This window comes from Tigriopus californicus, chromosome 7 (assembly GCF_007210705.1).
Source record: "Tigriopus californicus strain San Diego chromosome 7, Tcal_SD_v2.1, whole genome shotgun sequence".
In the NCBI taxonomy this organism is placed as follows: Eukaryota; Metazoa; Arthropoda; class Copepoda; order Harpacticoida; family Harpacticidae; genus Tigriopus; species Tigriopus californicus.
In genome coordinates this window covers 8,412,040-8,430,602 of record NC_081446.1, presented here as the reverse complement: position 1 = coordinate 8,430,602, position 18,563 = coordinate 8,412,040, and the positions used below count along the sequence as shown (strand labels likewise).

Sequence of the window (18,563 nt, the reverse complement as noted above, 5' to 3'; positions counted from 1 at the left end):
TTCCATCCAACGTAATGCCATGTTTTTTAAATGACGCATCTAAAGTACCAAAATCGGACTCTGAAAGTCCGTTTGAACCAAAGGTGGCCGCAATAAAATTTATTGCACCATATCAGTAGAAAATTAGCAACCACTGGATATTTGCTTCCTCATACTTTCAACTTGCTCCTTCAAGTGGGTGTGCAAGATTCCCCCAACAATTTGTATGAACTGAACAATCTGATGGAGCAAGAGAGAGCAAATGATATCATACTGTTATCAAAGACTTGTTGGGATAGAGTATTGGTAGAGCATCTGTTTACCAATTTGCAAATCCTAGTTTGACCCCAGGCTTGCTAAGTCCAAGCTTCTGATGCGGTATTTAACTTACAGGATTAGTTGTTGCTTTAACAGCTTAAATGGGCAAACCTGCAATCATTCACGAGGGTGAGGTAATAATTAATGTTGGCTGTGCTGACAAAGCTGAATAGCTCTCAATTGGGATACCCATCAATGAGATTGCAGGTCGAGTAAGAGAGCTGCCATCTGACTTTGTGGCAAACAAATCAAACAAACCAACTTACCGTTACTGAGTTCTTGGTGGCCTTCAAAATAAAGTTTGCCATAAGAAATGCTGAATACTCTTTTTAATGAGTAAAGGTTTAAAAACAGCTCCTTTTTCCTAATTTGTCTTTTCATAAATTTACAGAGAATTAAACCTCAGCTTCTGAATGCAAGTGATTTGCCTCAGTGCATTCAAAAAACTGAAAAATTATCATAAGATGCTGGCTACTGAAGTCCTTGCAGTTTGGCAACATTGAACTTATTTGAATATGGACCAAAAATTTGCAAACAAGTAAATATCCTGAAATTTCAATCAAATAAGCAAACAACTAAGGCAAAGATCTATTTTCAATCAATTCAATCAACATCAGTACTAGCAAGAGGAGAGGGGGCAATGACTTGTCTAGACTTCTCTTCAAATAAAGCTGAATTCTTGGATAATAACTGATCATCTTTCCCCACTTACCCCACTCCACAACGGTGAGACGACTTAAAAAGCCACCAGTGGTTTTGAAGATTATTAGAAATGTCCAAAGAAATCTTAACAATTTTTGGCAAATGAGCGTTTAAGTTGAGCCGGAATTTAATCAGGTCAAAAGTGCTCCCCATGATTTTGCAAGGCAGAAAACTGGAAAAGATGGATTCAAGTATTTTTCACAAAGCTTTATAAGAAGCGCTTAAATCGTTACCGAAAAAAATTTAAGCGTTATTACCACTACTTTTCAGAAAAGGCAATGCTTTACCTTTACTAATACTTTTTAGAAAAGCAACTTGATGCTATTAGAAAAAGCAATGAGTTAACGTTCCCCTTACCTTTGGAGAAAAAAACAGGGCCTTAAACTAGAAAAAAGTCCGTCAATGCGATTTTTTAACGTTTTGGAAATTTGATGGGAAACAAATGACTCCTGTAATTATTTATTTGATCTCATCAGTGGCAAGTAAGTCATTGCATTTGAGACGGAATTTAAGAAAGTGGTTACGAAATATTTACACATTTTTCTTTTCGTTCAGTTAACGTTAATTTTTCAGAAAAGTAACGCTTTACAGGTAGCGTTACTGATAAAGTAACACAGTTACTTGTAATGGTGTTTCTCAATACCTATAGGTAAGGCTTTTTGAGCATTGTGATGAGAGAGGAGACCAGGTTGAGAAATTGTTAAAGACCATTTTCTACCTCCTGGCAGAATATGGCAGAAAGTTTGAATTTTACCCAAGGTTGTTATACATACCAAAGCAATCGATCATGAATAGGGTTGCCTTGAGGTTTGTCTATTTTCAGTCAAAATGACTTTTGATACTAATCGAAATTGTATGTCTGACCGTGCAGAGACTCTAAACAGAGGAAACGACACGGCTTTCCCCTGACCGCCAAGTTAGGCCATTGCGTTGAATCAAGACAGTAACTCTAGTCTCAATAAAACAAGATTGTCCATACAGCATAGTACATTTAAGTGTTTTTAATCAAATAATGATCTCCTTGATATACAACTCCGTCCATATACTAAATATTTCTGAATTAATTTTGAAAGTCAGAAGATTGAATGAAATAAATACCCATGAACATCAAATTAATAAAAAAACAACATATTGTCTTTCCAATCAGTGAAATATTGCGTAAATTTGGCTCAAAAACATACATAGATAGAAAATCAACAAGAAACATTTACTAATTGATGTGGAACTTGCACTGACAGAATATAAAAGATATGTATAGAATAGGCAATAAAAGTGCATGCACATAAATGTGCACATATTAGGATATTTGGGATGGACGATTGATAATTTTGTTTCAATCCACACATTTGACAAAAAATATTGGGCATTGGTGAAAACTGAATGAGTTATCGCTTAGTAGAGTTTAAATTTTTACTTATTAATAAGTTTGCATACAAAGCACGAATTAATTTAATGTGCATAGAATAAGAGCAAAGTCCAGTACACTTGATTTCAATTCGAACTTTTTACTCCAATAAATTTGCCTTTTTTGTAAAAGCATCCAAAATAGTCAAATAAAACAGGTGCCATATCTCTTAAGATATATTATTCCATGATTATGAAGCATCCAAATGAGTTTAAAGAATAATTTGTAGCTCAGAGCTACAGTATGCCTACTTTTGGATTGAGGGCCATTCCCAGAGTGAGAACCATAGTTTGATAAAAAGTTCACCAAATTGAAATTTGGTCAAGATGTTTCTGACACTGTTTTCTACAAAGAATACTGTTAACAGAAAGTATTGACTGATTGTGTTTAGGGCAAATTCTTGCTTATCAAAAGAAAAGGTAATTAGCACTTTTCAGTAGTAGTTTAAGATATGTTTCAAGTCATTTGAAGTATATTTACATGCCTGGTTTGAAGCACATACCATCAATAGTTACGAAAGTGATATTAGTGCCATATTTTGTTCAATAATTATGCCAATAATTAACATTCAAAAGCTTCTGCAGCAAAAGTTTAGGCCTTCCTTGGCAGGAAAGGTTTGGTGATCACAGAAAAGGGGCATTTCCTTGCTTTAGTGTTCTTGGTCTGAAAAATTGTGACTGGTTGTGAATTCATTTTAGGTAGTTTTCAAAGCTTATGGATAAATGATACTTTAATGCTTGGAAAAATGCACCATATTTCAAAATGTTTATGGATTTGCTCGACTTTAAGTTAGCTTCAGACTTGTTTGCTTCTAAATTGTGCACATTACTTAGCAAGGATCATGTTTTAATGTTACTTTGTCATAGACCCTTACTTTTTATTTCGGTCAAGCATTTCAAGCACCGGTGGCCATTTCGGGTCACCTTTCACCGTGTTCTGTCGCTTTGTGCCACTTTCTGCCATTTTTGCCACCTTCTGCGATTTTCTGCCATGACATGGTAGAAAATGGCAGAAATCCCTTGAAAGTTGATCTTTAACATCGCTGGGTGAGAGGACAGGAGACGACCGTATCCAAGAATCCAGCTCTAGAGAGCATGAAAAGGTAAACGAGTTTCCAAACTTGACTAAACTGCTCGCAGAGAGAGCTAGGGCCATTAAATTCGCCTTTTTTTCTTTTCTGCTCGCTGGTTTTCAAGCTATGGACTCTCAAGATTTAATCACAACAAAAGCAAGGATGCCCTTTGCGGAGGTTGAGAGCATAAAGAACGTCCTCAAGAGCCCACCTTTAAAAGATGACGGTCTATGGACTTTGAAAATCATTGAAATGGGGCCTTCTGTTGAAAAATTGAACATACCAAAATCTTCCAATTGGAATTATGGATAGGTTTTTATATTACACAAATACATTTGTTGTTGTTCTTTGTGGGAATTACCATTTGAATGTATCTTGAAAGCCTACTGGCAAGCAAGCCCTGCTTCGTCATTTGCCAAGCGAGCCTTAGGTATCTGCTGTTTTATATCATGGCAGAAAAGAAAAATTAAAAGAGAGTGCCCTAAGACGCAACATTTAAAAGGGACAGTCTGGTCAGCCGAGGCTTTTGCTTGAGCAGTTTAACAATCATTTGCCGCTTTCCTTCGTCATTCGTCTGGAAGCATTGCCGTTGAGAGTTCAACAAAACGCACGAAGTTCCGTTTCTCGAGAGTCAATAATCTTAACTCTGAACAACTAGAAACCAATATTTGTTCCGTTCAAATCAACTCTACAGGGTGTAAAGAAATTAAGGGCCGCTCTTTGAGGCTTCTGAAAATCCTTTCCCCCCTACTCAAAGAATAATTTGATCATATTGAATCTGCTGTTTTCAACGAAAGGGCATATTGAAAAACCTAGCGCCATACCATGAATGGTCAGAATTAACTCTAAAGGTTATTGGTAACCCTCTGATGTTTGGCCACCGAAAGATTGACTCTTGAAATTCCAGATTGCGGCCCTTGGTCCGGTCTGTTCTAAATGAATTTATCGCATTTGCATGAGGTTCTTCACTTTCATATGGTTTGAGGATAAACACTGAAAGGCTCACCAACGTCTCTTGGTCTTTGCCAGCCTTCAGGATGCCCTTATCTTTGGTTCTGGCCTTAAGACTGCGCTCACTTGAATTTTCAGACATTGTTTTGACGGCAATCGCTAGGATGGTTGCCCCCCTCTAGGATATCGTTAGACCATTTCTAATATGCCTTTATGTACTAAACAGTGTCTCTTAAGGAATCCTTGTGGTTTAATGTCAAAGAAATATTTGAGCAATGAGATATATAGTTAAAACAGCCATGGAGGCTTTTAATTTCTTTACACCCAGTGTCTGTGTCACCCTTACCACTTGTGTCTGGAAACTTGCTTTTATCCAATTGTGAACAAACTGCCTTGAAAAAAAAGGTTTCAAACGGTTGGCGTTCATATTCTGTAACGTTTTTGAGAGTCAAAATTTTACCCATGAAAACCAATTTTCATAAGATGCAATGACCAGGTTTGTGCTTTACAGAAGAGAAGTGTCCATAGAAGACCATAAAATGGAAACAGAAAAGAACCCCAGATTGTATATTTGTTGAGCATTAGTGAGCAGGCCTTTACCGTACGCTTACGTCCAGATCCTGAGGGAAAACCTACATTTTGGTAAAGTCGACGCATTTCTCTCGTTTCTTCTCGCTTGTTCTCACTCTGCGTTCCACCAGCTTTTGCGGATCGTGGAACACTTCTCGTTGCTAGCCTCCGTATTTATATAGTGAAGGAGGCACTTTATCACAGATAAGAAGAGCGTCAGTAGTATCCGGTACGTGTGCGGGCATCATCACAGTTGGCCCCACAAAACTTGTTAGTGGAAACTAAACAAAAAGTTTACCTATCCCAGCTATTCCGATTAAAGTGCAGTTAATAAGGGAATCAATCGCTCATGGCATATGGAAACACTCTATCTAATCTTAGGATTAGCAAGGGGAGCCATGAATGTCAATAATGCTATGTCTGTCTGAAAGACGGGCCTGTGGGATCTGTTTGCGTATTTGTTGTCCCGTGACTTTTCGTGATTCCAATGACAGAATCGCCATGGCAGTGAGATCAGCTGGTCTGCTCTTGTGGCTGTGTGTTCCCATCGTCTGGTGTCAACGAATTATTGATCTAATTGACGTTCCTGACGATTATAACCCTCGAATTCCCCCATCTCTGGCGGAAAATGGAACTCGAACCATTGTATCCTTCAATTTCATTGTCGAAGACATCTTAGAAGTGAACGACAGGAGTTTTTCTATGACAATTGAGTTGAAAATGACAATGCATTGGAACGATGCTAGGTTACAACTCAAGCCAGGGATCTTTGAGGAGCATTTGTTGGAGGAGAATCTTGTCCTTGATTCCAACTTCGTTGACAGCATCTGGTCCCCTAACTTTTCCATTGGCCATCTCATCAGCTTTGACAAATTACAGACCTTAAAGCCAGCGGACTTCGTTATGGCCATCCCACATTCGCTGACCGAGCTCTCGCTCATCCAGGAGGGCACATATGTCATTAGATTGAAATGCCCCTTGGAATTCAACACTTTCCCATTTGATAAACATAGATGCTTCTTTGAGGTAAGATACATTCACAGAGAGAGAGGGTACGCCAAAAGGCTTGGATCATTGCACCGAAATATGTTTCCACTACTACTTGCACTTCTCTTCACTCAGTAAATGTTAGATACTCGTTTCGTTTCCAGACTGGCTTGAAAATGAATATGCCTCTGTACCGGGAAATACGTTTGGTTTGAAGCATTTTATTGTGAAAAATAACATACTTCAGGGCGGAGACACGGTGTAGAAGGGTCTTAAGAAAATGTTCGTCAAGGAAAAGCTGTAGGCATACAATACCTTTAATTGCAGTTTTCCATGCTGGAGAGATTCCCATTTTTAAGCCGGACTCTCAATTTTTCTTAGTCTGGAGGACCTTTATGTTGGCATATGGCGTTAAATCAATCCTTACTGAACAGGTAGCTCATATTGCCATGACTACAAAATTCCCTAATGGTCTGTTCAGAGGTCACTCAATCTCCAAATTGATCCTTTTTGAGTGCAACTGCTTCAATCCCAATTTCATTGATTTTTGCCCCCTTCCATTTTCTTGCCTAAAATAAAACAACCCAAATGATGCCCATTTGGGATCAAATATAGATTATTTTCATGAGTTGAATTTATCCTCCTGAATCGCGTTGTTTTGCTCACAATAATTGGCAACGCTAATCTTACACTATCATTGACATATCCCATGGGTATAACTTATGTTGGATTCTACCCAATAAGTTGAGCTTAAGTCGGATAACTTACCGTCGCAAAATGCTATTGTTTTGGCAGAAGTTACCTTATCAAAATACATTCCTAATGGGTTCAAATATCGATTTTAAGTGGGTGTATTAAAAGTGACAAAAGAAAAAGAAAACCCGCAACATCCCTTTCTGTAACTTATTGAAGACTTTGATGTCTTTTCCATTTTATGTGTAACAACTAGCAAACCCCATGTCTTGTGGTTCTAGAGATGGTTTCTTCGTTGAAACTATTTAATTTCACATTAATGTATGCTATTTTGCAGACTTCAAATATTAAAACTATATGCATAAAATTATCTTAGGAGTTGAGAATTGCCTTTTGTAACTCTTTCAGTTGATGTTGATGATCTTAGCAATGTATTTATGCAGATTCAGTGGGGAGCGTAGTTGATGGGTTCATCCGTTTTATTTTTCTCTTTAATTTTGTATGGTTTATGATTAGCTTTTAAGTCTTGATCTGTTATAAAACGATAACTTAAAGTTAAAAATCAATACATAAAAATTGGATGATGGGATTACTTTGAACGGCCTTTTTGTTTTTATCAAATTGGCGCCATGTCTTGGGCCTGAGGTCCAAATGCTCAGTGATCGAGAACTAAGAAAGTTACAGAGCTCCAGGAGTTTATACTAGTTTTGAATTACAGTACAATAACATTCATTTTTGTTACGCCAATTTGGTGAACATTTTGATGACCATGGCCAAGCTTATGCCAAATTTCGGGGATAAAGCGTGAGCGTGGATTTTAACTGCTCTTACGTCTGGCTTGGGCGAGTTTTTGAAGAAGTCAAGCAAGAGCAACACAGATTCGTCAACCCTTTTTCGCTTGTGAATCATACGTTGTATGAAGATAAATACACGCAATAATTATAGGCATGGTTATTTCATCTAGTACCATTGGGGGTGATTTTATTCCAAGTATCTATTAAAATGTCCTCAATAACCCGTTCGGATTAATCCCAACAAGTCTGACTAATATTGGCAAGATGGGATGGGTCAAAGAGATTTGTTTGCCTTCTCTTTTTAATACAGTTTTGCTTAATCTCAGTGAATCAAACCTGAAATTTAATCACAACGTTTCTGGCCAGCAGCGTAAATAGTAACAATTTAAAGTTATTTTCCTCCTTAATATTGATTGATGAGTGTGAGAGCTCTGTTTCAATGATGTAGACTCTTATTCCGACCCCGCCTCCATTTTTAGCTTTCAAGGCAGACGGGCCGAGACCATCCATTAGAAGGTCACAACGAATATATTGTTTTTTAGGTATCGGTGGAAGGAGCAACCGTAGGATGCATGAAGAGCACAAGCTCGGAGGTGGTGGACAGGAAACAGGGCTGTTATTGATTTTGAATAAATTCAGAGCCATTTAACATTGCGTAAAACTGATTTGGTAATGGCACAAAAAGCTTGAAAATGTTGTGCGTTTTGGGTAATTGTAATTGGCTAAGATTTTCCATGACCTAACAACATACTTTTTTCCTTTTCGGGTATAAATCACGTAAAATGCCATTAATACGATCAATTTTTGGACTCATCTTTTCTGTTGATGTGAAAAAAGGGCGAACTCATCCTTCTTAAATTTTTTCAAGGATCGTTTCGATTTTTTCCAACCAAGATGCTTAACTCCAAGTTATTCTTAGTATTCAACTCATTCTTACCATGATCGCTTTGGATGAAGCCTCATTCTGTGGCTTCTAGTTTCTTTTTGACAAAAAAAAAGGCCTAAACTCAAAGAATCTTGCAAAAGAAATAAATGTTTGTTTGTTCTGACTTGCCATCTGATAATAGGTGTCACAATTGGGGGATATTTTCGCTCTGTTTTCACAGCCATCGTCAATTTTTACTTCCCCTGCGAGAATGACCGTTCGTTCGCCTATTTCAGGTGTTAAAGCAAGAACTTATGCGTTATTTTTTTTAAATACCACAACGGCTTGAAATCGGCTAGCCAGGGATCGAACCATGGGTAATTATGGTGAAAGCGGACATTCTACCAATACACTACGTCTGCTAGCCTTAGAGAAAGAGAAGGAAGAACTAGACATTCAATCATTGGGGTATTGATGCCTTTTAGGCCGGTTCAATTTAAGCTGCACTGTATTTGGAATTGAAAAAAAATATTTAAAAAATATTGCTCGTTTCTAAAGTTGAGGAATAGGCGGATTATCAAAAGCTAAAAAATACTAAGTGTTTGTAGCACTATTTCACTATGATGTAGATGTCTAAATATTCAACGCATGGCTCTTTTAAAGAAATATGAGTCCGCTCTCAAGCTACAAAAATTGAACTTTGAACTGCGACAGGGTTTGGTTAGGTCAGATATAACGCTTTTCACTGGCTTTATTCATTCAAAAAAATTAGTTACCGTGATTTATACAAAATCGTCAAAATCTCCCAACCTTAACACAGTCCACAGGTCTGTCAAAAAATCCCCATTTATGTATTTTGCTGCCTTGAACCACCTGCAAAATGAAAGGGAGCAGTATGGTTTCAAGGATTATCAATCTTCCAGCTAAATGGTTTTCTTGGAAAAGTCACAGAGGACAACTTCAGACAGAATATGATCCTGCAATACATTTTGATGAGGTGAAATAAATACAAAGACAAGAGGGGCTGATAAGTCTGAAATATCTGGTTTTAATTTTAACTTTTGGGGGTGACCTTTTCCTAAGCTCTTTTTCACAACCATCACCTTTTTATCAACACCTTTTACGCCCATTTTCACTAGGTTTTTGTTTGTTTTGATTAGTGTTTTTGACTATTTGCAAATTTGATTTTCATAGTTAGTTACTACTGGCGCACATGTATACCATATCTCGTGGCCTTGGTTGGTTGATGGTCAAATTTTACAAATACTTGATTAACCAAGAAGTAGAATTGGTGTAATTAATCAGGTTTTGATCGTGAGACTGGTCGGGAATTCAATTAAGGCATAAACATGATGATTCAACTATGTGCTTACTGAAGTTCTTTTCATAGGCGATCTATCCCAGTCTGTCTGGAAGACAAATATGTGGAGAAAAGTTAGATTGAGTATGTGTTTGCCTGTTAGCAGCAACAAAGTTGATTCTGTTGCTCTTCTATCATAATCTTGGGATATCTCGAAAGTTCTCAGTATGTTTAGGCGTGAAGTATAGTTTAGGCAGGCTCTGGTGACGACAAAGAAACGTACATGCAAAAAGTTTCTGACTAAAAGTCTCCACACTGACTTGCTTTTCTGAGGTTCGACCAAAAGTTACTCGGTGGGACTGTCATGCGATGCTCTAAACCCAATCAAATATTGTATTTTGAAGAATATGTTACAGACAATTCACACTCATCTCATATTAATGAAAAACAATGGACTGTTTAACGTATATTTTTGCACGAGTCCAACTCACAACAACCAAAAAGCGCTCTCTAGCGGGGAGTGCAAATCAGGTTTTTTTTTAATGTAGCGAGAGGCATATTTTGTACTCTCACCTTGCGGAATGATTATTCACAGGAACCCCTATAGAAGCAGGCAAATAGCATGATACCGTTAGGAAGTTTGGACTTGATTAGCCCTGGATTGAACAAGAGGTCGAGTAAAGCATATTCTCTACCAATAGCAATAAAAACAGTGTGATGGCTTGTCAGTCATATTGATGATCTAAATATCGATCTATTCCTTATTCATCGAAGTACCAAGTAAGAAAATTTTCACATCTCACATATTAAAGTGTGATGAACCATTACGTTGAGATTAAAGATCCCGAATGCAGAGATGCATGGAGTTTAATAAATGGCTTAGAAAACGATCAGAACACGTTTCCAAACATATTTTGAATTGATGCACTGCATAAAAAAAGAGTACTTTTATGGAAAACATCATTGAATATTTCATATTATTATTGCTGTTTTTCATAATTATCTTCTTAGTCTAATTTTTCAAAACATTTAAGGACTGGAATATGTAATTATTGCGTGAAAAGGAACATTTGTGATTTGAGTCTGGAGGGAGCATGTGGGAACCCTGTTGCAAGATACATGGTATGGCCGTTACGATGGTAGAATTGGCTTTAGGGCAACAAATGTTATTTATATCAATTGCTGAGACTTGACACAGTCACGGGGTCCTTGACGATAAAAAAATAATAATCAATCCTTTCTTTCTGCTTCGTGGAGTGTATTTTTACTTAAGGAACAACTATGTTACCTTTACTACCAAAGTGTTCAATGAAGAATCCCAATTACTTATTGCCCATGTAACATCCCTTGTTTTAATCCTGATTACTGTCTACCTACTGGCTACCTTCTTGTTATAATGTCTTGTTTTCTGATAGGTTAATGTTCAGCCAAGACAAATTGATCAAAGCAAAGGATCAAAATCTGTCAAATCCAGGTTGATCCAGGCTAGTTTGAAAAGAAACAAACATGAATTCCATTTTTTTTTTCAAATAAAAGCGGTTCTCAGTTCCAGTTTTAAAAACTAATTAATGACAGACTCCAATATAACAATTTGATGAGTATATTCTTCTGCGGCTTACTATGCTAACATTTTTTATGGCATAAGACCAGCGACGTCGAAGGAATTTCTACCATTTTCTACCATGTCATTGCAGACGATCGCAGAAAATCACAGAAAATTGTGAAATGTGGTCCAAAATGGCTGCCGGTGCTTGAAATATTTGACCTAAACAAAAAAGATTGTCAATGACATAAGAAAATAACGGCCTGATCCTTGCTTTCAAATGTGCCCAATTTAGAAGCAAATAAGTCTGAAACTAACTTAAATTCGAATAATTGCATGAATATTGTGATAAATGAGGTGGTTTTTTATGAATAGCAACTAAATTATTATCCAATAGTTTCAAACAGCAGCCAAAATGAATGCACATCAAGTCATTTATATCGGAATTATAATTGAATTTGTTATACATACAATCTCAGTTATCAAGTCATTTTGACTAAAAATAGATTACTTATGGCGGCCCTGCTCATGATCAATTGTTGTGGAAAAATGTAAACCCCCATTAGACTTGAGGATATTTCTCAATCATTATCTTGCATCAATGCAAAATCCCCTTCACAGCGTTCCAAGGCTACAATCAGACGTAAAAACGACATGAAAACATATGCAAGTATAATCCAAAGTTGTATTAAATGTGTCAAACGATTTCTATTATTTGCCATTTTCTGCCAGGTGGTCGAAAATGGTCTTAATAATTTCTCATCCCTGCAAATGACACTCTAGCCATGTGAACTTGACAGGTTACGTCATTAGTGCATCATACCTGTCATAAACCATTTAGAACCTTGGTCTCTTGGTCAATACTAAAGAATAACCTCTTTTAGAAAATGGTTGGTTTGCTGTTGAGTTTGTTTTCGAAACTTTGGCCATTTTTGATTTGATTACGTGAACGCGTCTCTCTATTCAGGTTCTTTATTTGAGACATTCTAGGGCCGTTTGTCTCTCAGTGTTGTATTATTCGCTTTTAAAGAAGGAAGAAAAACACACAGGAATAATCTTCATATACATTGTAATGGAAACTAGATCCTCTTGAAAAATTGCTTGTCAGAATGCTAACATCATTCGGATTATTAATACATCGCTGCAAGAGAAGAACTGATAACAAAAGTTCTGCTGCACTTAGAACCACCATTTTATCTTCATGCCTTGAACGGTACAAACTAACTTGAACATACACGGGGTTCTTTAAACTGCAGTTTCGAATGCTCTCATCTTAATGCAGAAATTTCGAAAACCATAACATTTTCCCTATTGTCACGGTAATTGTTCCGCAGAAGAAATATGCTTTGGTCAGAACTTGATGAGAAGAGAGCGGAATGAAGGATATTAAAAAAGACACGTTACTTAAGGTCTATCATGATCTCTGCTTTCTATGTCTTTGAGGTGTTTCTTCTGTGACTAAAAGAGTGCTTTGACACAAAAATTACGCGAGTAAGCAAAATCCGTAGCACGTCAAAAAGCTAATCCAAGCAACGAATGAAAGAAGAAAAAAAATCATTTTTAGGTTAAAATAACATTCAAAGTTGTGTTTTAGTCTTTTTTATTAATCGGACAAATAGTACTCCAAGCAGAGGTGAAACAGAAATATCCATGATGTGCCTAGTGACAACAATGATAATAACCTTCTAACAGCCAGCAAGTGAATTGATAAGTATCTTTTTCGTCAGTGTTTTGCAGGATTTTGCTTAAGTTGACACGTCTCACATGATTGACTAATTTTATTACTTAATGCTTAAATCTTCCTTATATATTTTAATCATATGATCAAAAAAGTTTGCCTTATTTCGTATCCATAACAAACCAGATCTGAAGAAACCAAGTGTACAAAATGAAACACCTCACACCAAGTTACAAGAAGTTGGGAAATGATGAGCTTACATTTGTATCACTATCTATTGCTGACTTGCTTTCATTTACTGTGGAACTATTACCCACTCGTACGTTCGCAAGCGTTAATTAAATATCAAACCCGGATGGACTGAGTATGACGTATGTGATTGATCTTGTCCAAGCTACATTTCAAAGTGGATGCCTCCCAGCAAGATCAGCCTTCATTCATTTTGTTGGCTTGGCTCACAACGTAGCAAGGTTGTACAAACACAGAGGCAATTTACGTTATGGTCCGTGACCAAAATCTGTAAAAAATAAATGCGCTTGATTCGGTAAGCTTGAGGCTTTAGAGAGACGTTCACAGGAATTTTGATCACAAAATTGTCCAAATGTAACTTAAAGGATGCTCCTGGATTAATTGAAGAAGTGGAGAATCATTCACGATCTCGTCACTGCTCCTAAAATAACCACGGGAAAATTGCGACTCATACAATTGGACTCTGGTGTGCCCTTTTTCCGTCAGGATCCAAGACCACGTGCTTATCACACAAAAAGCACTCATCTGTGCCTATTCCAGTGTGAGAAATCCGCACTAAAATGTCGCGGTCACTTTTTCAGCAACCGGGTGATCCTTTATTGGAATACGCTTACAATGGCGCTCCGTTCGGCTCCCACGTCTCGATTTTTCAAAAAGGGGCTGGCGGACGTTGGTTTAAGCCAGCATATGATAGTCTCCTTTTAGTTTAGTCACCTACATGATCCATGCACAAATAATGAAACAGTACGGAGTGACATGCTGAAGTGATATCTGGTTCCTTTATCCATGTTTCCTTCCATATTCTCATTTAAATCAATATCCCTACCTCTACCCTTAATACATCTAATAATGTCACGAGCGGTTTTAAACAATTGATAATAGACAACACCTATTTACTCCTTACCAATATTAGAGGGAAGTAAATTGAACAATGAAGGAGCTCGAGAAAGAAGAGAGTTGGGCTTCATTGTTTAAACTAGCCTGGATTCTCGAGGGCTTGAAGGTGTTCTCAAAACGCACATGAAGCCTCTACGGTCATTAAAATTGACCCTAAATCATGGGTTGGGACAAAGCTCATGAATGCTTTTGAAAACGTACAGTTTCAATTGTGCGATGTTCCCTGGTAAAACATCTTTGGACCTGCTTTTTGGATTTAAACTTGCGATAGATCCAACCACACAGTTAAAAAGCTTCCTCATCTTCAACTGGATAAGTTCATCGAACTTTCCATTATCTTGGCGGACTACCTCTAAATCATTCATGGATGTAACCTGTCCAATATGTTTCCCTATATCATCTGCGAGTGAAGTGTTTAAAGATGTCGACCCAAAGTTAAAAAGCACCCAAGGTCCTCGAATAGCATTGGAATTTTGATTTGGTCTGCCCCTGTTCGTTTTCTATGTATTGGAGGGGGAGGGGGGCTTGAATTCCGTTTGTCGAATTAAGTGATTGAAAAGTGAATAAAATTGCCTGGTTACACGTTAAGGAAATGTCATTTTTCCTTTCATAGAAATTGAATACCACTTTTGACCGGAAGCCCAGGCTTCGTCCGCAAGATGATCCAGTGATGTTTGTCGTCTGACACCTGTCTGCCGTGAGACTTGTCATCCACATGTTTACCTCGAATTTTGATTGTATAAACATTGATCTCTAAAAATAACCAAGATCTATTTTTGCTAACAAAAAAGAATAGTTGGATGTGGAACGTTCAGCTTTCAAGATTTGTTTTCGGTTTGTTGGAATCAAGCAAACTGCGCACGATTATTTGTGCTTTGAATTGATGAATCCTCAAAACATACTTATCTTTGAATAGCTAGATTTATAGGTATAGGACAGACCTTTCAACTAACATGACCAAGAGAACACAATCGGTTAACCGCAGATCATGTAATGCTATGAGATGATCTGTGTCGTTTGTCACCTGCAATCAGGATTTGGAGTGCGATGCATTTGTAGTCCAAATAACCAAACTGGAACGAAAGCATCGGTAGAGGGCGGATTTTCTCAAATTTTCTTCTTTCCACACTTCAGGTCATCCTCACATGGGAAAACCAATTGCAAATTGGAAAGTCACTTTGATACCAACTCAACGTGCAAATCAATTTCAAATCCACTTTCTAAACACCATATTGTAAATAATGGCCTTTGCTAGCAGGGGTATTGGTGTCCCATAGGGGGATGTTCATTGGTCACAGGAGGGACTTTTACGTCCCACGGGAGGGGCTAACGGCCATAATCAATATGATCTTTAGCCAAATTGAGTCTTGAGCACTGAATTCATATGCCTTGAGAACGCAAATCATTTCCAAATACTTTTATTCTTTGCCTAAAAAAAATCAGAAATCTTGGTTAAGATTGACGCGTTGTGAATAAATCGGGAGCATCATTGGGAATTCAATAAATGTAATTTTATATTCATCACGATTTAAGGCGTTAAAAGAAGTATACACTTTATTAGAATCGAAACAGTCCCAGCATGGAGAGCTTCTATTTTCATTGAATGGGACCAGTTTAATTAGTGGTGCATGTGAATTCAAAGCAAACATTCTGTTTTAGATCTACGTCGAGAAGCCCGACACGTCGATCCATGTTCAATATCAAAATGATGATTCTGCTTCTTGGGGCTGGGCCGCCACCACCACTACTCTGGATTATCAAACCAATTTTAAACCACTGGATGAGAAGCACATGATGAGAGAGATGCGTTTCAGCAATGGTACCTTTATTCCAGTGTCAATTTCCGGGTTTCAAATCGAATTGAAACGAAAAGTGAGTTAGTAAATCGGTCTCAGGCTTATCATAGAATCCAGTGTCTGCGGAAAGTAGTGGGATGAAATTTGACGCCTTAAATGGGCTGCCCACGAAAGTCTCGATGGAGTTGAAAATCCATTCATTAAATAAATCCCCAGTGAAAAAAACTGCTTGCTCCAATGTCCTCGAAACCACGATTAGTCATGCTGTTGATTCAATGCTCTACTGTAATTGGAGATTTTTTTCATGCGCATGCGCTAGTCTGAAAAAGTTGGAAATTTGGAAGGAGACCTTTGATTTGAAACAACATGACACGGTGAAAATAAATTAAAATGGGCTAGTTACGAATCCATTCTTATTAAAACTGAAAAAACTGAAATGGAGTTCCGGACGAGTCAGAACATATCATATTCTACTCCAATGAACATGTAGAAAACAAATTAACAAATCAATATCAGAAAGTTAAAAAAACGACTTGATGAGAACATTATGATTGGTTATGGCACTTCAATCCGGGTCCCTCGCCTATTGGCTGATGGTGGAGGAGGTCTAATTGTAGTGATTGATTGCAGAAGTATTCAAAATTAATGGGTCAAGGCCTTGCTCTAAGATTATGAGGGGAGTAATGCTAGGTACGAGGATCTTGATTTAAAGTTATGCAGTGAAAGGTGATATCACCTGGATGGTATGAGATCGGATCCAACCACACATAAGCACTGAATCCCATCCACGGCTAGAGGGTAGGTGAATCAACCTGAGACAGGATAGCATGGGATTCAATCCATGACAAGATATTGTTGACGGTACAACAACGGCAGTACAAAATTAGCTTATCTCTAAAATAGCTGCAACTTTTGTATCACCAAAGCGAAATGTGCAGTAACTCGACTTGAAGTAGCTTGACCTTGGGTATGCACAAAAATGTCATGCGACAAAATGGTGAGATTTTTAATAAGTGTTCAGGATTAACATTGAGTCCTCTCTTTTCGTTCGCTGCAGGTCAATTATTACATCTTCAACTATTTTGTGCCCTCCAGCCTGTTTGTGGCTGTTTCGTGGGTAAGCTTCATCATTCCCCCTGAGAGTATTCCTGGTCGAATTGCTCTTATCATCACCACCTTGCTCGTTCTGGTCAATATTGCCAATACGGTATTCGCCATCTCACCGGCTGCGGACGCCATCAACGCCCTGCAAACTTGGATTTTGGCCTGCATCTGCTTTGTGGTATCCACTGCGATCGAATATTCCGTGGTCCTTTTCATCACGCGAAGACATCGACGTAGAAAATTGTTAACTCTGATGCACATCAAGAATCCTGCTCAAATGGGATCGCTTCTGTTTCTGAAGAAACCCGTGGTGGAGACGAACAACACCTCATCCCAACCGCATTCCTCGGCTAATCGCTCGACCACGCCCAACGAGGCTGACAATGAGAGAGCAATGAGTCAACGGAGTTGTCAACCACTGGAGAGTCAAGAAGAAGAGGCAGATAGGATATTGGAAGCTAAAATTGCCAACATGGACTTCATTTTCATTCTGATCTTACCCGCGGCTTTTGGGGTGTTCAACATATTTTATTGGATTATGCTCTACTCAATTTAAATGAGAATTTGCTAACTCAATTTCAATGCAAATTTAGCGCATTGAAATACATTCCAAATAATGTACCGAAATGAGGACAAATGAAACAGATAGATTTAGGTGTCAGGACCTGTTATGTCCCAAAGGACACACCCCTAATCCAATATACACGGAGGGTTATATCTTCACGTCCGTTCTATTCAAGATCAAGATTAGGAGTGAGAAAGGCGGAGAAATAGAGAGAGAGAGCAGGACTGCAACATATGTGCATGTGCATGCAATACAAGTAAGTGCAAACCAGGACCAATGTTTGGAAGTGAGGTAATCAACGTAGTTGGCACTTTTACCGAGCTTCTTGCAGCAGTGTTCCAACAAAAAGTTGAGAAAGAAACTGCAATCTGGATGAGTTATTGACTCTTCTAGGAAGAATTTTACGCGCAATACGGGTAAAATTGTTGGAAGAGTAGTCTTACTACATAGTTATAATGTTGTATTGCGTACTTGAATTATTCGGGCCGGAATCGAAACGACAAGTATAAAGGAAGTATAAACAAATTCACGAAATAATTGTTTTTCAAAAGACTCCTATGTCCCACAATAAGCAAAACGAATGTTATTCTCAGAACAACAGATTTTTTTTCCGGCGTGCAAGTTGTTCAAAAATGTTTTTGACGTCATCTTTTTGCGCTTCTTTGGGGGGGCTTAGAAAGACTTGGGAAGAAGTGTAAGCAAAGACTGCATGAACAAGCGAAAAAATATACTCTTCGATATTATAGTAGCCACAAGAGTGAATTGTCCTTTGAATGGTTTTGTAACTGTAAAATGAGTCTTTTTGCTTCATATGACTCTAGTAAAAGACTCAAGTCCTGACTCGGCGAGTGTTCTTGACCCGTTAAACGGTGCTCCTGGCGATGCTAAAGTTGGTTGCGACGACCCATACGCTGTCGTCAGCCTCGGTCCGCATTTTTCCACCATTGTTTTCAAACCCAAGTCAAAACTAACATCAGCTCTTGAAACGAAAGATATAGCCAAATATACCAAGAAACCCCCTGCAACAATGCTTTTTTTTAAATTATATTCTAAATCACTGAGCTATAGGTTTTAAAGACGTGTCCGAGGACTTAT

General features: G+C 37.9%; 1 protein-coding gene across 1 annotated transcript; it reads left to right on the top strand.

Annotated features, from left to right (window-relative positions):
* Positions 1–5,057: 5,057 nt before the first annotated feature.
* On the top strand, positions 5,058–17,530 carry LOC131883573 (glycine receptor subunit alphaZ1-like). Its single transcript, XM_059231075.1, has 3 exons — positions 5,058–6,023; positions 15,663–15,875; positions 16,857–17,530. The coding sequence occupies exons 1-3, from the start codon at positions 5,400–5,402 to the stop codon at positions 17,457–17,459; spliced, it is 1,440 nt and encodes a 479-aa protein (XP_059087058.1). The 5' UTR covers positions 5,058–5,399; the 3' UTR covers positions 17,460–17,530.
* The last annotated feature ends 1,033 nt before the right edge of the window (positions 17,531–18,563 follow it).